General features: G+C 41.7%; 1 protein-coding gene and 1 pseudogene across 9 annotated transcripts in view; one reads left to right on the plus strand and one right to left on the minus strand.

Annotated features, from left to right (window-relative positions):
• Positions 1–445: 445 nt before the first annotated feature.
• Positions 446–23,729, minus strand: LOC100579277 (annotated as a pseudogene).
• The window catches only part of NAA16 (N(alpha)-acetyltransferase 16, NatA auxiliary subunit), a 66,420-nt gene continuing 64,621 nt past the window's right edge, over positions 23,673–25,471 (plus strand). For all 9 annotated transcript variants that reach the window (XR_004030156.1, XR_004030155.1, XR_004030157.1 and 6 more), the window contains exon 1: positions 23,673–24,025. Coding sequence is in view for 6 of the 9 variants with exons in the window: in XM_030813322.1 (XP_030669182.1) it covers positions 23,972–24,025 (54 nt within the window). In the remaining 3 variants the exon portion in view is untranslated. The remainder of the gene's footprint in view (positions 24,026–25,471) is intronic.

Genomic DNA, 25,471 nt, shown 5'->3' on the forward strand with positions numbered 1-25,471 from the left:
CCAGAGCAGGAGTAAGGAGGATGGAGTAGGTGCAACACACTTTTAAACAACCAGATCTCGTGTGAACTCAGAGCGAGAGCTCACTTATCACTAAGGGGATGGTGCCAAGCCATTCATGTGGGATCTGCCCCCATGATCCACACTGGAGACTACATTTCAACATAAGATTTGGAGGGGACACATATTCAAACCATATTAAGGGGATTTAAAAAAATAAGGCTTTAAGAAGTCTTGTCATTTTAGAGCTAAATTTTAAAGAATGTGAGTCTCAACTTTTATCTATAGAACAAACAAAATCTTAAAGTGACTGAGTGGTTCAAAACGGTTTTACGGAAAATTAATCTGTAACTAAAACTTGGCATTGAGTGAGAAGGCGCTACCATTTTTTAAGCAAAATGTAAAACAGTTTCAAAGGGCAGGGCTAAGAATGAGAGGCTCCAGGCATTTACAACAGCAGGCATTTTCTCTTCCTGTTCTTCACAGGAGGTGGGCAAAGAACTGCTCAGATAGCTTCGTCAAACACTGTTTTGAACCCTTGCTATGTGAGAGCCAAGCATTTCAAGTATTTTAAAGCGCCAATCTCCTTGTTCCTGGCTAAAAACTGCAGATAGGTGATGGGAGTCAGCTTCTTCTCCTTCAGTTTCTCAATTGTGTCTTTAACAACACTAAGATCAACTTTACTTCCCACAAGAATGATGGGAGTGTTGAGAAAACGGTGCTGCCTTTCAGGATGCCACTCTGCACAGACATTTTCAAATGATGCAAGACTCATGAGGGAGAAGCATATTAAAAATACGTCTGTTTACAGATAGAATGGGGGCATAATCTGTCATAATCTTCTTGTCCAGATGTATCCCATAAGCCCAGATTCACTGGCTTTCCATCTACCTTAACATTGGCAGCAGAATAATTGTCAAAGACAATAGTGATAATGCATTGGGAAATGCACTGGGTGTAACACTGATTAGTAGGCAAGTTTTACTTATAGCTCCATCTCCAACCACCACACACTTGATGGCTTGCACCTGGGTCACTCGCTAGGCCCTGGCAGTGGTGGTCAGGCACTAAGGCAAGAAGTGGTGGGATAGAAGCATGGTAGGCAGGTGCATGGCTGCAGGTGGCAGGAGATGGGGTCCCAAGGTCGTTGTCCATGCCACCTCACCCTTAGCCCAAAATGGGAATCTTTTGAAAATGCTAAAATAATTAATTCATGTGCACAATTGGAAAAAGATGGGTTTAGACAAACTGAGTGGGAGACTTACTGTCACCAGCACTTAGAAGCTTCTATTTAGGTGAGTGCAAAAGTAATTGCAGTTTTTGCATTGTTGGAATTTGCCATTTGGTATTGGAATACATTCTTAAATAATGTGGTTATGATATACATCATTTTAGTGAGTATTTTTCACTTTATTTCTTTTGTAATGACATTACTTGATATTTATTTTTTGTTTATTTTAGACTATGGAAATGATGTTAGACAAAAAGCAAATTCAAGCGATTTTGTTATTCGAGTTCAAAATGGGTTGTAAAGCAGCGGAGACAACGCGCAATGTCAATAATGCATTTGGCCCAGGAACTGCTAATGAACATACGGTGCAGTGGTGGATCAAGAAGTTTTGCAAAGGAGACAAGAGCCTTGAAGATAGGGAGCATAGTGGCCAGCCATCAGAAGTTGACAATGACCAATTGATAGCAATCATCAAAGCTGACCCTCTTACAACTACACAAGACGTTGCTAAAGAACTCAACGTTGACCATTCTATGGTCGTTGGCATTTGAAGCAAATTGGGAAGGTGAAAAAGCTCTGTGAGTGAGTGCCTCATGAGCTGAGCAAAAATTTAAAAAATAATAATTTTTTTGAAGTGTTGTCTTCTCTTACTCTATGCAACAACAATGAACTATTTCTTGATTGGATTTGTGCAATGAAAAGTGGATTTAAATTTTTTTTTTTTTTTTCTGAGATGGAGTCTCACTCTGTCACCCAGGTTGGAGTGCAGTGGTGGTGCAATCTCAGCTCACTGCACCCTCTGCCTCCTGGGTTCAAGTGATTCTCCTGCCTCAGCCTCCCAGGTAGCTGGGGTTATAGGCATATGCCACAACGCCTGGCTAATTTTTGTATTTTTAGTAGAGATGGGGTTTTGCCATACTGGCCAAGCTGGTCTCGAACTCCTGCTCAGGGGATCCACCCACCTTGGCCTCTCAAAGTGCTAGGATTACAGGCGTGAGCCACCATGCCCAGCCGAAAAGTGAATTTTATATGACAACTGGTGACAGTCAGCTCAGTGGTTGGACCAAGAACAAGCTCCAAAGCACTTCTCAAAGTCAAACTTACACCAAACAAAGGTCATGGTCACTGTTTGATGGTCTGCTGCCGATGTGATCCACGACAGCTTTCTGAATCCCTGCGAAACCATCACATCTGACAAGTATGCTCAGCAAATCAAAGAGATCCACTAAAAACTGCAAAGCCTGCAGCTGGCATTGGTCAACAAATAGGGCTCAATTCTTCTCCATGACAACACCCAACCACACGTTGCACAACCAATGCTTCAAAAGTTGAACAAATTAGGCTATGAATTTTTGCCTCATCCAAAATATTCACCTGACCTCCCGCCAACTGACTATCTCTTCTTCAAGTATCTCAACAACTTATTGCAGGGAAAACGCTTCCACAACTAGCAGGATGCAGAAAATGCTTTCCAAGAGTTTGTTGAATCCCGAAGCACGGATTTTTATGCTACAGGAAGAAACAAACTTATTTCTCATTGGCAAAAATGTGTTGATTGTAATGGTTCTTTTTTTTTTATGAGACGGAGTCTCGCTCTGTCTCCCAGGCTGGAGTGCGGTGGCGTGATCTCGGCTCACTGCAAGCTCCGCCTCCCAGGTTTTACGCCATTCTCCTGCCTCAGCCTCCTGAGTAGCTGGGACTACAGGCATGCACCACCCATGCCCGGCTAATTTTTTTTTGTATTTTTAGTAGAGACGGGGTTTCGCCATGTTAGCCAGGATGGTCTTGAACTCCTGACCTCGTGATCTGCCCGCCTCGGCCTACCAAAGTGCTGGGATTACAGGCGTGAGCCACCACAGCCAGCCTTTTTTTTTTTTTTTTGATACGGAGTTTCACTCTGTCACCCAGGCTGGAGTGCAGTGGCGCAATCTCGGCTCACTGCAACCTCCGCCTCCTGGGTTCAAGCGATTCTCCTGCCTCAGCCTCCAAAGTAGCTGGGACTACAGGCGCATGCCCCAGTGCCCAGCTAATTTTTGTATTTTTAGTAGAGATGGGGTTTCACCATGTTGGCCAGGCTGGTCTCGAACTCCTGACCTCATGATCCACCCACCTCGGCCTCCCAAAGTGCTGGGATTACAGGCGTGAGCCACTGTGCTTGGCCTGTAATGGTTCTTATTTTGATTAATAAAGATATATTTGAACCTAGTTATAATGATTTAAAATTCACCCTCCCAAACTGCAATTACTTTTGCACCAACCTATAAAAGAAATTTTATAGAGGCTGGACGTGGTGGCTCATGCCTGTAATCCCAGCACTTCGGGAGGCTGAGGTGGGCGGATCACCTGAGGTCAGGAGTTTGAGACCAGCCTGACCAACATGGAGAAACCCCATCTCTACTAAAAATAGAAAAAAAATTACCCAGGCGTGGTGGTTCATGCCTGTAATCCCAGCTACTCGGGAGGCTGAGGCAGGAGAATTGTTTGAACCTGGGAGGTGGAGGTTGCGGTGAGCCGAGATCGTGTCATTGCACTCCAGCCTGGGCAACAAGAGCAAAACTCTGTCTCAAAAAAAAAAAGAAATTTTGAAAAAAGTTGCCACTATTCAACAGGTAAATAAAAGGATACCAGAAACTATTTTTCTTTTCTTTTTCTTTGAGATAGGGTCTTGCTCTGTTGTCCAAGCTGGAGTGCAATGTCATGATTACAGCTCACTGTCACCTTGCCCTCCCAGGCCCAAGTGATCTTCCCACTTCAGCCTCCCGAGTAGCCAGGACTATAGGCACACCCCATCACTCCTGGCTAATTTTTGTATTTTTAGCAGAGACAGGGTTTTGCCATGTTGCCTAGGGAGGTCTTGAACTCCCAGGTTCAAGCGATCTACCCGCCACAGCCTCCTAAAGTGCTGGGATTACAGGTGAGCTGCTGCACCTGGTCAGCCTGAAACTATTTCTAAATTGAAAAAGATTTAGCACCTTTCTCCCTTTCACCTCCAACTGCTTCTCCCTATCCTTCTGGCTCCTTCCCCACCCCCACTCCCTTATTTGAACTCATTCCTTTCTGCTTTTACCTTTAGCTCTCATATATTTCTTAGGTAGAGACTTTTGGAATTTCACAATGCATACATTTCTTTCTCTCAAAAGAGGGAAAGGTATTTAAATGTAGAACAGATAAGCAAACAGAACAGCTACAGAACAAGAATAAAACTGCTGAGATTGTTAAAATACAGATCCAACAAATTTTTTTCTAAACTGGGATCGAAAAATGCCACTTATGATTTACTGCAAGAATTCCTGAACCTTTTGTGATCTTAGTCTTCCACTGTCATTGGCAAAATATATTCAGCTGCCCCATTAAAATGGAACACTTAATTGAAAAATTAGAAATCTAAAAGAGAAAGAACTATATAAGTGTTTATAAAAGTTAGGCTCTTAGATCAAACAGATCAAAATCTTGAGCTTGGAGCAATAATATAAGGAATCTCTGTTCAATAACAAAAGTTTTACTTTTTCTGCTATGCAGAGACCAACAAAAAACAACAAAAACAAAAACAAAAAACAAAAACAAAAAGCTGAAAGAAGAGAGAGAGAGAGAGCGAGAGAGAAACTGCTCTAATCTTTCCTGTCCACATTTGTTAATCAAGCAAACCAGACTGGTAAACGAAAGATAGATTTGTTACTAATTCAAGGATAATTGGGGATTTTATTTTCCTTATTCAATTCAGCCAGTCCTAGCCAAAATGTAAACATTAAAAATTTAACCATGACTGGGCATGGTGGCTCACACCTGTAATCCCAGCACTTTGGGAGACCAAGGCGGGAGGATCACGAGGTCAGGAGATCGAGACCATCCTGGCTAACACGGTGAAACCCCATCTCAACTGAAAATACAAAAAATTAGCTGGGCATGGTGGTGGGCACCTGTAGTCCCATCTACTCAGGAGGTTGAGGCAGGAGAATGGTGTGAACCCAGGAGGCGGAGCTTGCAGTGAGCAGAGATCATGCCACTGCACTCCAGCCTGGGCGACAGAGGGAGATTCTGTCTCAAAAAAAAAAAAAAAAAAAAAAAAAAATTTAAACTTAAACTCATTTGAAACTGAAAAAAAGGGTAAAATTGATTTTACAAAAATCAAACTGCTCTAGCACTTTGTGAAGCAAAGGCGTGAGGATCATTTGAGGCAGGGAGTTCAAGACAAGTCAGGGTAACATAGTGAGACCCTCATCTCAATGAAAATAAAAAAAAATAAAAATAAATTAGCTAGGTGGTGGCATGTGCCTGTAGCCTTAGGTACTTGGGAGGAGGCTGAGGTGGGAGGACTGGTTGAGTCAAGTAGTTCAGGGCTGCAGTGAACTATGATTATGCCACAGCACTCCAGCCTGGGTGCCAGAGTGAGGCACTATCACCAAAAAACTAAAATCAAAACTGCCACAAAAATTTATTTGCCTGAAATTTTGGTCCACAGTCTTCATTAGATTATCTGTAAGGGCAATTAAATTTTAGCCATGTGAACACATTCCAATTTAGTCAGAAATATAATTTGGATCCAATTGTCTTTTATGAACCAGTGAGTTTTTATTACTATCTCATGACTAAAATTCTAAAACAAAAGCTGTGAAATCTTTGTGTGTGTGTGTGTGTGTGTGTGTGTTTAGATGTATTTATTCATATATACATGTATTATATGCTGTGTCTACATGGTAAAATCTGGCATAGTTGACCAGAAATCTCTTAAGGATAAATAAGTGCTCATATAAAATATACAGTAATTAACCCTAATGGCTTTTAGTTTATGTGAAATGAGTAAAGCATTAATAAATAAGATGATTTTAAAATTATTGGTAAAATAGAAATGTCTTCAGAATTGTCAGCATACACTTTGCCTGGGTTTACTGGTCAGACAGTTTTATATCTTTCTCTGCTAGATATCTGAAGCTGTCATGGTTTAACACAAAGGTTATAAAAGTATAAACTCAGCCTAAAACAGAATGATCTTTGTGTAATTTTGTGATAAGACTAATTTACTGTTACAGCCGTATCTTCTGGCTTATCAGCAAAATACCAATATACTTAACTTTAAGGTTCTTATTTAAGTGAACACCTGACAGTCACAGGCCATAAAAATGGATAACAAGGAAATAATTTGATGCCATGACTAACTTTGTCTAATATCTCAGTTTTCAGAAATAATCTAGGTTATCTGCTAAAATAAATAAATTAGGTAAATGAAATAAATTTCCATAAATGAAATTTTAATGTAATTTGATATCTTAAAATTGTGTTAAATTAATAGATACTAATTAAATCTGAGTTATTATCAAATGAGATTTTAAAATTATGTTATAGGGAACATGTTTCTAAAAATTACAAAATGATTCTTGTGATAAATATTGATACATTGAAAATGAACCAGGTAGGTAAAAAAAGAAAAGAAAAGTAAAATACTGATATGTGACAGACAATTCAAGATCTTGCTTCCTAGGTTTCACTAAATTTAAGAGTTAAAAATTATAATCAATATATAGAATTCTGTATATAAAGAGTACATATATATACAAAATGTATTTTTGATAGAAAAAAATTATAAGAAAGTCACAAAGTGGCTGGGCATGGTGGCTTATACCTGTAATCCCAGCACTTTGGGAGGCCGAGGCAGGCGGATCACGAGGTCAAGAGATTGAGACCATCCTGGCCAACATGGTGAAACCCCGTCTCTACTAAAAATACAAAAATTAGCTGGGCGTAGTGGTACGTGCCTGTAATCAGGGGAGGCTGAGGCAGGAGAATCGCTTGAACCCAAGAGGCAGAGGTTGCAGTAAGCCAAGATTGTGCCACTGCACTCCAGCCTGGCAACAGAGTGAGACTCCATCTCAAAAAAAAAAAAAGAAAAGAAAAAGAAAGAAAGAAAGGGATAAAGTTGTGTTCTTTATTAAGACAAAAATAATTTTGTCTAATTTGGAGGTTAATTAAACATTGTTTCAAAATATAGAACAGATAGGAAAGAACCAGTAAGTAGGAGAGTGATATGTGAAGAAAGTATAGATATGAAAATGTATTTTTAGTAAGAAAGGTTAAAAAGAAAAGATAATAATGTTATATGAGAAAAAACTTTATATGGTAAATTTGTGTCCTGAGGTAAAATTTAAGAGTGCAAAAGTATAGGATAAAGCAGAACTTTCAAGCATATTGTCAATGGTACATATTGTCAGAGTATGTTGTGATAAGGTTTGTGAAAAGAAAATTTATGAAAGGAAATTTGCATGTGATCAAGTTGGCTATAATTAAAAGGAAATTACTTATAAGGCTTTCTAAACATTGAGCTTTGATATTAAATTATACTAATACAAAACTAAAATTTTGGTTCCCTATGTTAGAATAACAAGTTTTTCATCAAGTATCAATTTGCTTTTAGTAAAATTCAGAGGTTCTGAATTTTTAATTCTGAAATCTGTGTCTTTTTAAAACTTCTCAGACTTATATCTCGGAAGTACAACTTTTACTGTACCTTGCTGCATGTGATTTGCAGGTCACATGTCATTGCCTTCTGTTTTTTTATCCCCGGGAAAGGTACATCTTTTTGCTTGGCTGGGATGGTAACTCTCTCCTTCAATGTTTTTATCAATTCCCGTAACTTTTGTTCTGGTTCTAACACTGATGTTGTGGCCTGACACTGAAATGTTTTATCTTGAAGGTGTAGAAAAGCAAGTTTTCCTTCAGTATAACTTGATTCTATACTCTTGGGTTTTCTTTATAGGTCTGCATTGTTCAGTATAACCAGGAAACATCCATGTTGTTACTAAGAGTCCCTACTTTGTGTCCCTACACAAGGTACTAGTTTTCTTGTTTACATTTCTCCATAATAAATTGTACATCATAATCCTGGACAAACTCTTCCTCTGTCTGCTTAAATTCAAGTACCTTTTTCATCAGGTTTGACTTCCAGGTTATATAAATGGGCTTCTCATGAGGAAAAGCAATTACACTACAGAAGGTTTTTCTTTTCCTTTTTGTTAACAGGTCTGAAAAAAAAAGATTTTACATTTTATCAAGATAATCCTTGTGTTGTTTTTATTAGGATTTTGGTTACTTAGGAAAACTGAGCTTTAAATGGGTTAAGGTTTTCACAACCATGTAACTTCTATATAGCTTTTGAAGTTTTATGATTATCACTCTGTTAAATGAATAACTATTATTTAACAGTGACCTGTGATTATGTTTTGTTTTTCAGATTTTTGTTTTTGTTTTTGTTTTGAGACAGGATCTTGCTCTGTTGCCCAGGCTGCAATGCAGTTGTGTGATCGTAGTTCACTGTAAACTAGGCTCGAGTGATCCTCCCACCTCAGCCTCCTGAATAGCTGGGACTACTGATGCATGCCAGAACATCCAGCTAATTAAATTTTTTTTTTCATTTTTTGTTTTAGAGATAAGGTCTTGCTCTGTTGTCCAAACCGGAGTCAAGTGGTACAATCACAACTTGCTGTAATTTTGAACTCTGGGGCTCAAGCAATCCTTGGTCTCCTGAGTAGCTAGGACTACAGGTGTGTGTCACCATGCCCAGTTAATTTTTCATTTTTATTTGTAGATACCAGGTCTCCCTATGTTGCCCAGTCTGGTCTTGAACTTCTGGCCTCAAGCAATCATTCTGCCTTGACCTCTCAATGTGCTGGGACTACAGGTATGAGCCACCATGCTGTAAACACTTTTCATGGAGATGAGATCTTGCTAATGTAGCCCAGGCTGGTCTTAAACTCCTGGCCTCAAGCAATCCTCCCACCTCAGCCTCCTAAAGCACTGGGATTACTGGCCTGAGCCACTGTACCCAGCCCATGATTCTCTTTTGATCAAATGTTTCAAACCTTTTGACATCTTTGGCAGATTTCACTAGGATCAAAATTCTAAATTACTTTTTTTTGGCTTAAAATTAACTTTGGGATATTCTAGTTGGGCCCCTGGAAACATCAAAGAATGTATCTCTCATTTTGTAGAGATATTAAATTATTCGGTAAATTGTATGGTAGGCATTGTCAAATAACAAGAATATTAGATCTCTCAGTTACATTTATGGGTATGTTATTGATATGTTTCCAAAATCATACAAATTAATAAAAATATAATATTTTGTCAGTCATAATTTTATTATGATTTTTGATTGCTATGTTAAAGTTATATTTGTATGAATATGTTATTAATTTAAATATTCCAAAAATTATATAAAAGTTATAAAATTCTGATGGTCCTGATGTGACATTATCAGTCATAATTCTGGTTGCATCTACTAGATATTTTAAATGCTGCATGTAATAACAATAACTAAATTTCCTGGTCAATTGGAACTTTCATCAGATTTTAATCATGACTATTCTAAGTGTTTATCATCCACAGCTGTTGTTTTGAATTCTTCTCTAAAAGCATTTGCAATCAGCTTTAGTCCAAAATTGCTTTTCATGGAAAAGACTAACAAGTACTCTTGAACACTGATTTCTGATAACTTTAAGATAAATGGACTAAATACAAACTCCCAAAATTCTAGTAAAAGACTGACTCATTCATGAGGATCGTTAAGTCAACATCAAGTAGAAAAAGAATTACAAGGGACTGAACTGATGGAGCACTAAAATGATTACATAAATTTTTGTTTGAAATACTGCTGATTCTTTTTGTATTTTGTTTTCCAAAGTCAACACTTCCACAGTACATCTCACTACAAAGACATTCCCCAAGGCTAGTGGGTGACCCAGTGCCAATCAGCCCACTCTGTGATTAGCCCACCATAGTCCTATCTTTTGGTGTTGAGTGTTCCCACAATCTCCAAGGTTTCAAAACTTCCTTTTTATCTAAGCCCCCTGAAGTAACAACCACTCACTGCAACCACTGGCTGCCACTTCCAAAACTGCAGCTTTTGCCAGTAACTGTAGCTTTTGCCAGTAACTGTAGCTTTTGCCAGTAACTTGCCATTACACATACAAAAGTCAGGTTCTCTCTCACAATACAAAGTAATCCATGGTACTCCAAAAGCCAAAGAGATCAGGTACTACTTTTAATTGCTTTTTTTTTTTTTTTTCTTTTTTTCTGAGACTGGGTCTTGCTTTTTTACCTAGGCCGAAGTGCAGTGGCACTATCTTGGCTCACCGCAACCTCCGCCTTCCGGGTTCAAGTGGTTCTCCTGCCTCAGCGTCCCGAGTGGCTGGGATTACAGGTGTATGCCACTACGCCCAGCTAATTTTTTTTATTTTTAGTAGAGATGGGGTTTCACCATGTTGGCCAGGCTGGTCTTAAACCTCTTACCTCATGTGATCTGCCCGCCTCGACTTCCCAAAATGCTGGGATTACAGGCGTGAGCCACCATGCCAGGCCTTTATTCCTCTTATAACTGTTTATTATTTAACAATTTGATTTCCTCTATGACAATATAAACTGCAATTTATAAATTAATAGAATCAGATTTCAAAAAAATTCTTGAACCTAATAATTCAATCTTATCTTTTAATTCTAAATACATTTTCCCTTTTTTTTTGAGAGAAGGAGCTGTGAATATGATATAATCCACAATCCTTTTTGTAATGTCCAGGATTTTTGCAGCAATTGCAAAGCAGAGGATTAGATTGGTTTTGGAACTTACTAGGTTAGATAATTGTTTTAGTTGCAAACTCATGATCTTTTTTGCTTTTCCCCTCTGTTTGGCTTTCTTTTCTTTTTCTTCCTTAGGTAAGGTATGGGATATTTGATCAGCAAAATTAACTAGCTCATGAGTTTGAGAGGCAGTCCAACTGGGGCATTGTCTCTTTGTTACAAATGCCAGTTCTTCATCTGATCCATTTAAGAAGTTTTAGTTAAGGAGAGCATCATTTTGGTAAGTTAGCATACATTTATTCTGATAGGTCTGAATATTGTTTAAATAGTTTTTTTTTTTCACACTCTCATAGTATAACATTACAGGCTCATCAAGATTTCGTTTGTATTGTTATATTTTGTTCCAATTAACTACTTTTGGAAAACGAAGGGGATAGGATTTAGCAAAGCTTTGGCAGTATTGCAGGCCCATTCATGATTTGCTTCAGAAAATTTATGGAAGTCCTTTAAACAATTTCTCCAGTTTGCCTTTGCAATCTAATCTTTGGCTTTACTTTCTGATGCTAATATGCGAATCACTTGGTATATACCAGAGAATCTGGGATTATAAGATCAAACATTTAAATCACATTTTCTAGCAAATTCAATGGGGTCCTGAAGAGGATCTGGGAACTTTTAAATTATGCCTTTAAGTTTTACTTTTGAACCATGGTTGACATATCAAGTCAGGTTCTCCTCTAATGGACACAAGGTATTTCCAAAATGGAGCCAGAACAGCAGTAGAAGGAGGAAGAGGAGGAAGGGGAGGTAAATCTGGACAAGGAAATTCTGTCAAAAGAGAAGGAGGAGGCCAGGTGCGGTGGCTCACACCTGTAATCCCAGCACTTTGGGAGGCCAAAGCAGGCGGATCACTTGAGGCCAGGAGTTTGAGACCAGCCTGGCCAACATGGCAAAATCCCGTCTCTACTAAAAAATACAAAAATTAGCTGGGCGTGACGCACGCCTGTAAATCCAGCTACTCAGGAGGCTGAGGCAGGAGAATCACTTCAACCTGGGTGTGTGTGTGTGTGTGTGTGTGTGTGTGTGTGTGTGTATGTATGTGTAGGTTGTAGTGAGCCGAGATCACGCCACTGCACTCCAGCCTGGGTGACAGAGTGAGACTCTATCTAAAAAAAAAAAAAAAAAAAGAGAGAGAGAGAGAAAGAGAAAGAGGAGCTGAAGGGGGGGAGAAATTTTGGTAGTATTTTTAAATTCAGAAATTGTTTTGTACTTTTGTCTTACTCTTGCAGAGAACTGGCTTTATCACAACCTCTTTTAGAAGCTAAGTACCATTGAAAATAGCTCCCAGTTATTTTCTTTTCTTTTAGAGTTAGCTTTTACTAATGAATCATGCAGAAAAACTAGTTTAGGTATTTCAAAGGTACCTCATTTTGGCCACTGTAACTTGGGGTCATCTTGAGTAATATGAGATCCATTTTTTTCTAGATATTTGCATGAGGAGGTGCTGTGAATATTAAACAGGAATCCAGCTGGTGTTTCTACTGGTGGATCTCTACTTAAGGAGGAAGAGTTAGTTATAGAAGTAAGATTGCCCATAATGAAGACTTTCCTTTTGAATGACCAAAAAGACCTAGCAGGAAGAATTTCGATCACTCAAGAAGAAAAGTTTAAATTTGCCAATTGAACTGAGCTTCACAATCTGGCCAGTTTGAAAGGCTTTTTTTTTTTTCAGTGATAAACTGATATCTCCCTGACCAAAATTCTGAATGAGAGAAATGTTTAAAAAGCTCTAAGGCGTAATTCAAATAAGACCTTAATATCAGAGAAAAAGTGAAACTTACAAATCTGTGGTCAGCAAAATCACTAAAGAATAACAAATGAAACTCCTACCGAACAGCAGAGTTTCAATTTCAGCTCCATCAATTTAGGAATGTGTGTAGCTCAAATAATGTCTCAATCCTCAAGAAAGCCAGAAAGATTCAGACTTGAGAGGAGCCTTTCCAGAGATCGTTGTTGACTCCAGCAAGGTTGGATAAACTACTGGCACTAGTTCTCCAGTTGTCAGTGAAGTGACAGTGATCACTGGAGGTCTGCTTTAGGTCCCGTTTGGGTCACCAAAATGTCAGCCTTAAGAATGAGATGCAGAAAATATGATTAAGCATAGAGTTTATTTGAGCTCAAAGATTGAAGATGGCCACCCAAAAGCATAGATTCAAGTTTCCCTGAATACACACTTCTGTTTGCTGTAATTACAAGTGATTTAAACATTTTTAAAAAATAATTAGAGACAAGGTCTTGCTGGGCCTGAACTCCTGGCCTCAAGCAATCCTCCTGACTCAGCTTCCCAGAGTGTTGGTATTGTAGGCATGAACCACTGCACCCGGCCTTACCAGTGGTTTTTAAAGGAAAAAAATAAAAAAGAGGCAATTCCTAAATTGTTTACTAAGATTTTACATTAAAATGACATAAGTTATTGATTGGCTACACATTGTTCTTTGTATCACAAATTTCAGGAACATGAAGATAATGGGTGAGGCAGCTAGTCAAGAAAAAAATGCCTTTAAACAATTGCCTGGGTGCAGGGGGCATGACTGAAGTTCCATACTCATGTCTCTCTGGGCCTGATACATTTTGCATACCTCACATAGATCAGATTGCTCTGAGCTATTTCTCTTTTTCTCATGGATAATAGTATTTTCTCATAGGGTTTTCATAAAGATTAAATAAGAAATAGCAAATTGCATATAGTGTCTAGTACAGAGTAAGTGTTCAATAACAGTTATGATGAAATGATTACAGTAATTGAGAAGAGAAAGGAGAGATAGGAGAGAGGAGTAAAGTTCCCTAAGAAGGCAAAGATGTATACCCTCCTAAGCGCAGGTAGTGGAATTAAGTCTGCATTCACCAGGGGATAGGAAACTTTTCCCTTCACCCTTTGAAGGTTCACTGAAAACTGACAAAAGGCAGATTAATAGTAGAAAAGGCATACACAATTTTATTTTCACGTGGCTAGCCTGGGGGAATCGCAGAATGGTGACCCAACAACACACTATTATACAGAAGCTTATGTACCTGTTTTCAGAGGGGAGAGATGTATTGACTTGGGAGGTGGGAGGCAGATGATATAGAAAGGCAAAGGACAGGTCAGGGGCGGTGGCTCACACCTGTAATCTTAGCACTTTGGGAGGCCGAGGTGGACGGATCACCTGAAGTCAGGAGTTTGAGACCTGCCTGGCCAACAGGGTGAAACCCTGACTCTACTAAAAATACAAAAATTAGCCGGATGTGGTGGTGGGCGTTTATAATCCCAGCTACTCGGGAGGCTGAGGCAAGACAATCGCTTGAACCCAGGAGGTGGAGGTTGCAGTGAGCCGAGATCGCATTACTGCACTCCAGCCTGGGCAACAGAGCGAGACTCTGTCTCAAAAAAAGAAAAAGAAAAAAAGAAAGGCAAGGACCAGAGCTGCACAGAAACAAAGTCTGTCTTGTTATGTAGATAAAGATTTTATGTAGATAAAACCTCTCGGTGCTGCTCTCAGAAGAACAGACGAAAAGTCTGTCTGGGTGTGGGGATGACTCCCAGTCTCTTCTCTTCTCTGGTGGTTGATCTTTCCTGGTTATTTGATGAGATTCCTAGGGAGGGAGTCTTAAGACAATTGTATTAAAACTTTCTTCTTCAGATAAGAAATTCCAGAAAGAGTCTTTCTTATTTATTTATTTATTTTTATTTTTTTGAGATGGAGTCTCCCTCTGTTGCCTAGGCTGGAGTGCAGTGGCACGATCTTGGCTCATGGCTACCTCCCTCTCCCGGGTTCAAGTGATTCTCCTGCCTCAGACTCCTGAGTAGCTGGGATTACAGGTACCCACCACTGCCACGTCTGGCTAATTTTGGTATTTTTAGTAGAGACAGGGTTTCACCATATTGGCCAAGCTGGTCTCGAACTCCTGATCTCAGGTGAGCCACCCGCCTTGGCCTTCCAAAGTGCTGGGATTACAGGTGCGAGCCACCGTGCCTGGCCAAGAGTCTTTCTTAGAGTGCTTCTGGAAACAGGATCAGAGAGACAGGAAGGTGGGAGAAGGGGCAGAGAAAGAGAGATCTTTGTTCTCAGGCTTATTTTTGAGGATTTTCAAAAGCACTCAGCATGGCTACATTTGGGGAATCATTTCTGTGCCCCAGTACAGGGAAGAAAAGGGAGAAACACACTAGATCTGGATTTTTTTTTAATGTTTTTTTTGAGATGGGGTCTTGCTTTGTCACCCAGGCTGGAGTGCAGTGACACAATCATGGCTCACTGCAGCCTTGACCTCCTGGGCTCAAGTGATCCTCCCACTTCAGCCTCCCAAGTAGCTGAGACCACAGGTGTGCACCACCACGCCTGGCTAAATTATTTTTTGTAGAGATGGGGCCTCCTTATGTTGCCCATACTGGTCTCAAACTCCTGGGCTCAAGTGTTCCTCCTGCTTCGGCCTCCAAAGTGTTGGGATTACAGGCGTGAGCCACTGCGCCTGGCCTAGATCTAGAATCTAAAGCACTTGGCAACTTGAGAATAAGAAAGAGCAGTCAAAGTTGATTATAAAATTTTGAGGCAAGCTGGGTGTGGTGGCACCTGAGTAGTTGGAAGCTGTAATTCCAGCTTTTCAAGAGAGCACCTTGAGTAGGTGGAATCTGTAATTCCAGCTACTCAAGAGGCTGGAATATATATATTCCAGATAAGAAATTCCAGAAAGAGCCTTTCTTATTTATTTATTTATTTTTGATTTATTTTTATTTTATATGTATATATATTTGATGTTAACTGCAAGAGTGGTGTCAATAACAAAAACAGAGAAGTAGTTTTCTCTATTTTTTTGGACTACTTTGATGGGAAGATAATAAATTTTATTTCAACTGTTAAAGTAGGAAATGCTTATAAGACATCCAGATGGAGATATTAAACAATGAGAATGAAGGCCAGGAGATCAAAAGGGGACTTGAAACTGGAGACAGATTTGAAATAATCTACTTGGTGTTAATAATGACGCTATGGGAGCAAGAGAATTTATTAATTTTGTATTGCTAGTGTATTAATTCTGTACATGCTGGTCTTGCACATAGCAGGTGTTCAATGAACGTGTTTTATTGTTGTTGTTGAAGAGAAAACAGAATTATCTAGATAATCTACATTTAGGAGAAGAACGAGGACTTGACTGAGGACCCAAAGGATGACCAAGAAGAGGTTCAGGAGAAAACCCAGAATTCTGCAGGGTCTTGGCGATGCAAGTGTCAGGGCCATTTGAACCAGAGCTACTCCATCTTGAGTGAGGGCTAAGAAAACTGAGGCTGGGACTTGCTGGGCTGCATTCCCAGGAGGGTAGGTGTTCCTAGCCTTTAGGTTAACGGAACAGATTAATAACGTTTACTAACAGACCCAGACTCAGGAATGTCCTGATATCCTGGTATCTTGAAAACAAAAGCACTCCTAATTTTGCTTTAAAGATAAATATCGCTTCTTGCAAAATATAGTAATTAAGAAAATTAATTGTTTAAATCACAAACCCTTGTAGCAGAGCAAATCTCCCCATGTTTTTTTGTTATCCTATATATAAATAAGCATTGTACCTAGGGGTGGGCACTTTCCTCCTCTTACTTTCAGGAATGCCCTACTCTGTCTATAGAGTAGCTATTCCTTCACCACTTTACTTCCTTAATAAACTTGCTTTTGCTTTGCACTGTGGACTTGCCCCAAATTCTTTCTTCGGTGAGATCCAAGAACCCTCTCCTGGGGTCTGGATCAGGAGCCCTTTCTGGTAACATAAGAAAGAGAAATTCATGAAGGAGAGGGTGGTCTACTGTGTGAAATGCCAATGATAGATTAAGGACCCTGTGGACTGAGAAACTTTTTGGAATTGGCCAATTCTTAAAAATATAAGCTCCATGAGGGCAGATGTTTTTTTAGAGGCAGGATCTTACTTATTGCCCAGATTGGAGGGCAGTGGCTGTTCACAGGCACAATCACAGTGCACTGCAGCCTCAAATCCCTAGGCTCAAGTGAGGCTCTTGTCTCAGCCTCACAAGTAGGTGGAACTACAGATGTGTGCCCGGGCTTCCGCTGAGAGCAGATATTTTTGACTGTTAGAAGCCTGCCTGTAACATCGTAGGTACTCAACAATAAATACTGTGAACAAAAATTCTCTGAAAAGGAATTTAGAAGAAAGAGACTATTCCAATGAACAGTTTGCAAATTGGGGAGACACAGCCTTTGGTACAAAAGGAAGGTACATTCCAGAGAACAAAGGCAGGGATTGTTTTTATATAGAAAGTACCTACCCAGGTTCCCGTGCTCCTCCATTTATGTAGATGAAGGATGCAAACTTGCTTAGATCTGATTGGTTGATGTTTGCTGAGTTTTGATTGGTTGACATAGGTTACAGCTTATTGGTTGGTTCAGGTGCCTAAACAGGAACAGGCAGCTATGAAAGTTGCAAAGTTAAGCAAAAGCCTGTAAGGAACTCAGAGTACGTGTGTGATCTCTAATCAGCAAATGGCCAATTGGCTCTATTTTCAATTCAGGCCCAGTTAGACACTAAGGATTTATCTTGAAGGACTGGCTTTTTCAGGTTTCACAACGCAGAACAAATGAACTGGTGACATTTCAGAAAACACTTTCAGAAAACTGTTGGGCACAGAAGCCAAATCTTAAGTATTCAATAGAGTTGCCATTTTCCTAAAAAATACCCAACTATTTCTCATCTGTTTTCCCCATGTAGTCAGAGTGATTTAATGCAGTTGTGTGACAGTGGCTTGCTGCAGCGTCGACCTCCCAGGCTTAAGCTATTATCCCACCTCAGCCGACTAGGTAGCTGGGACTACAGGCGTATGCCACTATGTCTGCCTAATTTTTAAAATTTTTTGTAGAGACAGGGTCTCACTATGTTGTTCAGGTTGGTTTTGAACTCCTGAGGTCAAGTGATCCTCCTGCCTTGGCCTCCTAAAGAGTTGGGATTATGGGTGTGAGCCACTGTGCCTGGCCAGAATGACTTTTAAAAAATTAAATCATCAGATCATGTAACTTGCCTTCTGAAAATATTTCAGTGGATTCCCATTGAATTTAAGATTAAAAAAAAAAAAAAACACATTGCCTGAGACCGTGAACTCTGCACAACCTGGTCTATATTTTCAACTGTACCGCATACCACTTTACTTCTCCTGCACTACACTCCAGCCACGTCCTTTAACCAGAGAAGAGAGACAAGTTCTTACCTTTCCCTTCTATTCCTTCGTCATACCAATCTTCTTCCTGCATTAGGGCATTTGCACGTGGTTCTCTTTGTTTAGAATATGCCATCCCATGACATGTGGTCCCCCACCAGGATCTCCCAGCCAAACTTCCTTCTCATCCTCAGGTTTCTGTTCAATTGTCATTATCACCTCCCCAAAGGGTTCTCATTCCTGTGTACTTGGTTTAAAGTAGTCCTTCCCTCAGCCCCCATTGCTCTCAAATGACCTTGCTTTGTGTCCCTCATAGGACTTGCTTTAAGTCCCTCATAGGACTTCATACAGTTTGGAATTACCTTATCTATTTGTTTATGTGTTTATAATCTGTCTCCTCCCACTAGGATATAAACTATGTAAAGAGAGAGAACATGCAAACTGGGAGGACAGTAACTGACGAATAAAATTTGAGGAAAAGCAAAAAGAGATGAGATGAAGAACTCAAAGGGAGGAACTCTTTCTTTCTCAGAAAAAAGAGCCGGCTGGATGCGGTGGCTCAGGCCTGTAATCCCAGCACTTTGGGAGGCCGAAGCGGGCAGATCACGAGGTCAGGAGATTGAGACCATCCTGGCTAACACGGTGAAACCCTGTCTCTACTAAAAATACAAAAAAAAATTAGCTGGGCGTGGTGGCGGGTGCCCATAGTTCCAGCTACTCGGGAGGCTGAGACAGGAGAACAGCGTGAACCCGGGAGGTGGAGCTTGCAGTGAGCCGAGATCGCGCCACTGCACTCCAGCCTGGGAGACAGAGTGAGACTCCATCTCAAAAAAAAAAAGAAAAGAAAAGAAAAGAAAGATGAGCCAAGAACATAGAAGAGAGCAGAAACATTGGGGAGTCTGGGGTAGAACACGTTGTGTAACCTGATAAGTTATTTTCCCATCAGCCTTTAATTACATAGTTAAATTGGCTGTAGGAATAGCAGCAAACTATTTGATTTTAGGTTGCCAGCTGGCTCTGGAAGACATGCATGTATATGGGGTGGAGAAAATCCTTTTCCAGATTCTTTTCTCCTTGTTTTTAGTAGGCTGAATGAGAAGAATCAGTGGCCCATATTACGTATGTAAAAAGGGCTTTGGGAACTGCAAAGGTCTTTACAGATGTGGTTACTGTTATTTTACTTTATGCATGATTCTAAAGGAGGTATGCACTATCTGAAGTGCCAGGAAGGAGCATCTGGGTGGATGTCCATGATGGCCCCAAAGGGATTTCAGCATTTTTCATGAGAAACAGTGAGTTCAGATTTACACAGTATTTGTTTTTTATCACAGGCTTTGAAATGACTAAGCATTAAATTCACATAACCCTGCTGTGAAACACATTATAATAATGTTATTATAACCCCATTTTCTGTTGAAAGGTAGAAATAAGATCCGTTCCAGACTAAACAGGAAGTCAGTAATAAGATTATAGTTACTGGTTAATCCAGGCTTTCTGATTGTGCATACATTACATCTTTTAAACACATAAGGTTCAGGATGGCAACTACCAGCACCATGATTGGTGTTCTTTTCTATTCCCTCCCTCTCCCCTCACCCCCACACTAGTGTAGACAACCAAGGTGATATGGTTTCGATTCGTGCCCCCCCCACCCCAATCTCATCTTGAATTGTAACCCCCAGTGTTGGAGGAGGGGCCTGGTAGGAGGTGACTGGATCATGGGGACAGATTTTCCCATTGCTGTTCTCATGATAGTGAGTGAGTTCTCACGATCTGGTTGTTTAAAAGTGTATAGCACTGCTGGGCATGGTGGCTCACGCCTGTAATCCCAGCACTTTGGGAGGCTGAGGTGGGTGGATCATGAGGTCAAGAGTTCAAAATCAGCCTGACCAACATGGTGAAACCCCGTCTCTACTAAAAATACAAAAATTAGCAGGGCATGGTGGTGCATGCCTGTGGTCCCAGCTACTCAGGAGGCTGAGGCAGGAGGATCGCTTGAACCCAGGAGGTGGAGGTTGCAGTGACTGAGATCATGCCACTGCACTCCAGCCTGGGCGACAGATGAGGCTCCATCTCAAAAAAACAAAAAAAAAAAGTGTGTAGCACCTCCTCCCTCACTCTCTTCCTCCTGCTCCAGCCATGTAGGACGTGCCTGCTTCCCGTTTGCCTTCCACCACGATTGTAAGTTTCCTGAGGCCTCCCCAGCCATGCTTCCTGTATAGCCTGTGGAACTGTGAGCCAATTAAACTTCTTTTCTTTATAAATTACCCAGTCTCAGGTAATTTTTTATAGCAATGTGAGAACAGACTAATACAAAAGGTATGTGTGTATGGTGTGTGAAAGACAGATGACGAAGATATTAAATATGAGTATTTATAACTATATATAACTATAGTTTATAACTAGTAGCGAACTAGTGCTTCTTTCTAGTATTTGGGATTGCAGATTTTCTTTGCGTGACTTGCTTCCCTGGGAGATGCTGGCACGGAGCTGTGTGTCCTGGGAAAAGGAAGTTGGCAGTGGGTAGGAGGATGCAGAGTGCACGTGAAGAACCTTCCTGGGCTGCTGATTTAGGGGTTGGGGAGAGCAATGGTGAATGAGGATGATGATTTAGCTGCTACCACAGAGAGTGAAGATAGTTAATGATTTGTAGTAAATAAGGCTGGAAGAGGCCCACAGGAAACTTTCATAAAAGATAAATGTTCCTTGTCTTCAAAATATTTACAGTTGGTACTATGCTTTTCTTTCCTTCTCTTGTATATTTCTTTTAAAAATCTAATTTGTCATTTTGACATAGGTCTAGAAAAGTCCATGTCCTATGAGGGTCGAGTGAGGGCTTGACTGAAGCACTGAAGGTTTGGCTCTTCCCATGAGTAACCCTTTACTTCCGATGATGTAGATAAATGACGATGTAGATAAATTGGGAGCCAAAGGTTTTCAGGAATTAGTAATGCCGTGGTAAGCAAACTGTGGCTAGGAATTATGGCAGTGGTTGAGTATGAGGGTGCTGAGAGGAGGCACTTCTGTGTGCCTGCTCAGTTCTCTGGGTGGGGGACTGCCACTAGTTCAGGTGCAACTCAGGCAAGCTCCCAAAACAGCTATACTTGCCTACTTTCTAACAGCTTGGGCAGCTTGGGAGCTCTGCAGAGTACACATAGGCCCTTGAACCCCCACTTTTATTTTTCTCTTTCCATTTTTTATTTTAGACTCAACGGGTACATGTGCAGGTTTGTTACACGGGTAAATTGCATGTTGTGGGGGTTTGGTGTACAAATAGTCTTGTCACCCAGGTAATCAGCATAATACCCTATATATAGTTTTTCAGTCTTCACCCTCCTCCTACTCTCCACCCTCAAGTAGGCCTCACTGTCTACTGTTCCCTTATTTGTGTCCATGGGTACTCAGTGTTTATAATTCCACCTGTAAGTGAAAACATGTGGTACTTGATTTTCTGTTCCTGCATTAATTCATTTTGGATAATGGCCTCCAGCTCTATCTGTGTTGCTGCAAAGGACATGGTCTCATTCTTTTTTGTGGCTGTGTAGTATTCCATGGTGTATATGTACCACATTTTCTTTATCCAGTCCACTGATGGGCATCTAGGTTATTTCCATGTCTTTTTATTGTGAACAGTGCTGCGATGAACATACACGTGCATATGTCTTTTTTTTTTTTTTTTTTGAGGCAGGGGTCTCACTTTGTTGCCCAGGCTGGAGTGCAGTGGCATGATCTTGGCTCACTGCAACCTGTCTCCCAGGCTTAATTGATCCTCCCACCTCAGCATCCCAAGTAGCTGGGACTACAGGCACTTGCCACCATGCCTAGCTAGTGTGTGTGTGTGTGTGTGAGTGTGTGTGTGTTTGTGCGCGCGCGCGCGTTTGCCATGTTGCCCCGGCTGGTCTCCAACTCCTGAGTTCAGGGTGATCCGCCTGCCTCAGCCTCCCAAAGTGCTGGGATTACAGGCGTGAGTCACTGCACCTGGCTGTGCATGTGTCTTTATGCTAGAACGATTTATATTCTTTTGGGTATATACCCAGCAAAGGGATTGCTGTGGACCCCCAATTTTAATGACAGTACTTTCCCTATTTTAAAGGACTCCTATGATCCTGTGTGAAACGAAGGAGATTGAAAGAAAAAAAAAAGACTCCTATGATTCTTTCATCTCCAACCAACTTAGGCTAGAAAGAAGGAAAATCAAATAGGCAGGCACTGTGGCTCACACCTGTAATCCCAGCACTTTGGAAGGCTGAGGTGGGCAGATCACCTGAGGTCGGGAGTTTGAGACCAGCCTGATCAACATGGAGAAACCCTGTCTCTACTAAAAATACAAAATTAGCCGGGTGTAGTGGTGCATGCCTGTAATCCCTGCTACTGGGGAGGCTGAGGCAGGAGAATCACTTGAACCTGGGAGGCGGAGGTTACAGCGAGCTGAGATAGCGCCATTGCATTCCAGCATGGGCAACAACAGCGAAACATCGTCTCAAAAAAAGGAAAATAAAAAAGGGCAGCCCAGTTCTGATTACAGCCGACTAAATGCAGTTACTCATCAATTACTTTATAGTTTCATAAATATGTACCCATTAAGATTCAGCACATGTATAAATAAACTTATGTACCTAATGTTTACACATACCTTAATACTAACCCTACACTGTATGGTTTATTCTTGCCACCGTTGTACCTTTCTAGACTCACACATTACCATCAATCTGCTGCCTTTTATTTGTTGTAGAAAGTATCCCAGAGTTGGAAGATCCTGAATTTGAAGCCTGTTTCTCCCATTATTATATGGCTTGTAGGAAGGGGAACCATCTGAAGAGAAAGGGCAGGTAGACTGAGAAGACCAGTGGCCTTATAAAACTGTAATTCCGGCCGGGCGTGGTGGCTCACGCCTGTAATCCCAGCACTTTCGGAGGTTGAGGCGGGCGGATCACGAGGTCAAGAGATCAAGACCATCCTGGCCAACATGGTGAAAGCCTGTCTCTACTAAAAATACAAAATTAGCCGGGCGTAGTGGCGCACACCTGTAATCCCAGCCACTCGGGAGGTGGAGGCAGGAGAATCCTTTGAACTCGGGAGGCGGAGGCTGCAGTGAGCCGAGATAGCGCCACTGCACTGCAGCCTGGGCGACAAGAGCGATACTCCATCTCAAAACCAACCAACCAACCAACCAACCAAACAAAAACAAAAATTGTAAATATTTGTTTGGTTTGCACTGGAAAGAGAAGGCTTCTCCTTAGAGTCTGAATCAAGGAGGAAAAGGAAGGAAAACAAGTTCATCTTACATCAAAAGTCTACTTTGCGTCGGACACTTAAATTCCTAAATGGGGAGAAATGCAAAAAACTCTGACTCTTCAGAGTCATACCTAACATTATCTTGGGCCACAAGCTTATCAAGAGTGCAATACAAGTCAGTGTCTTCTCTTTTCTACTTAAAAGAAAATTCTCATTTTTATTTATTTATTGCAAGGAGAAGCAGACAATAAGTAGGAGTCTTAGGCGTTCTGATGCGTAGGAGCAATGGTGAATGAGGGTGGTGACTCACCACCCCATGGGACTCCAAGGTTTTGGTGACAGCTCGCCTGAGCCCCACGGGGTGCCGAGATTGCGGCAAGGGGAGCCGCAGCCCAAGGCAAATCCACGCAGTTGGTCCCCGCCACGCCCCCGTAGTCACCCGCAGCCCCTCGCCGCAGGGCGCTCCGCGCACGCGCACAGGGTCCGGCTCGGGAGGCGGACCCTGGCTGCCATCTTGCAGCGCGCGGGAACTGCCGCCGCCGCTGGCCAAAAAGCGGAGGCCAGGGAAAGCGTGTCCTGCCCAGACCGCCTTCCTTCTCCATTGCCACCGGTGCCGAACAACCAGGCTGCCCAACTGCAACTGTAGACCAATGAACTAATCAATCGCCCGCAGCCCGACTCTCAGCAGCGGTTCGTCCCGGTGCCCACCCCCGCGAAACGGAGCGCCCGGGCACCTAGCCTCCCCGCCGGCCACGATGCCGAACGTGCTGCTGCCGCCCAAGGAGAGCAACCTCTTCAAACGCATCTTGGTGAGTGGCCGTAGGCCGCGCTGCCGCCCCCCGGTCCTCGGGTCCTCGGGCCTTAAGGGCAAGCGGTCTGGCGGCGGCCGGCGCGGGCCGGGCTTGGCCTCCGCTGCCCGCCGCTCTTTGTTTACCTCGGAGCTCGCGGGTCCCCACTTTCCCGCTCCGGCCGGCCCACGGGGGCCGCCGAGCCGCTCCTCCGCACGCTTCCTTTCTTCGGTCTGCGGCGGCTCGCCTCACCCCCGCCGCACTCTTTCCAGAAACTTCACGCCGCCCTCCGCAGTGCCCGGGCACAGCCGCCTCTGCCGGTAGTGGCTGCCGTGCTCTCTGCCGCGCCGGGCTCGCAGCAGCCCCTCAGGGATCCTCCCCGGTTGGTTTATTTTGCCAGTCTCCCCTCGGCGAGGTGTTTTGCGTTCTGTATTCTCTGCTTTGCGTTTAATTAGATTGCACAGCGCACCCGCATACCTATTAAAGCGGGATCGATGCCATGGTGTAATTTTTCCTGGTTACGAGGAAATAAAACCGGCAACTCTAGGAAGCCAAGCCTGGCACCACCTCCCTTTGGGAAAAAGTTTGCCTGTTTGTAGTGCACTTTATTTACCCTCTTTGGAAGTGAATAGTTGACTTGAAGTGCGTTTCTGAGTTGTCACCAACTTCAACACAGCTCTTTGGTTTCTAGTCGCACAGGCCTTGCTTGAGTAATTAAAGCCGCGTGGACTGGCTGGTTTTGCATTTGAGGGGAGCATTTTTACTTTATTGCGGAGCGGAAGCCTGAATAATGGCCCCGTAGTGATGACCGCTGCGGAGCCGGGTGGGCAGTTTTCTGTGGGCTGTGTGCCAGCGTCCCTGGTGGCTTTCCAGGTTCTGTTCTTCAAGGAGAAGAGGCAGCATTCCTTTGCTTTCCTCAGTATCCTCTGGCTACCCTAGGTTTTAAACTAATATTGTTAGTAGGTAACTGTCTTTTGTAGTTTATCTTTTCACCTAAAAAAAGCTTTTATTTGCTAAACATGCATTTAGGTTTAAAGGTGAATTTATTGAAAGCTGGGTTGGTTATATGGCTGTTAGTTGTTGCTTAACTTTACTATAAATAAAATACTAATTTTAGAGTAATTTTAAGTATTAACAGCGGCAGATAATTCATAGTAGCTGTTCTGTTTCAAGCCGATAGAAACTTCACACTTAGTCTTCAGATTAGGATACATAGTAGATGGGATAAAAATTTTAAATATTATGTGGTGCTTAGTTTTGAACCAATAATAAGATACAAATGTGAGAACATTAAAAATATGAATAATGAAAGCACGTGGCAGGTTGCTTCATTGGGCCTTGTATTTTTTTATTTTACTTCTCATGCCCTTTTATTTTACACAGCATGGAATTGGAGAAGTAACTTATTTATTTATTTTTATTTTTAATTTTTTTTTGCCCATGGAATCTGAAACATTAATGATAATA

Source organism: Nomascus leucogenys, chromosome 5, assembly GCF_006542625.1.
Source record: "Nomascus leucogenys isolate Asia chromosome 5, Asia_NLE_v1, whole genome shotgun sequence".
NCBI lineage: Eukaryota > Metazoa > Chordata > Mammalia > Primates > Hylobatidae > Nomascus > Nomascus leucogenys.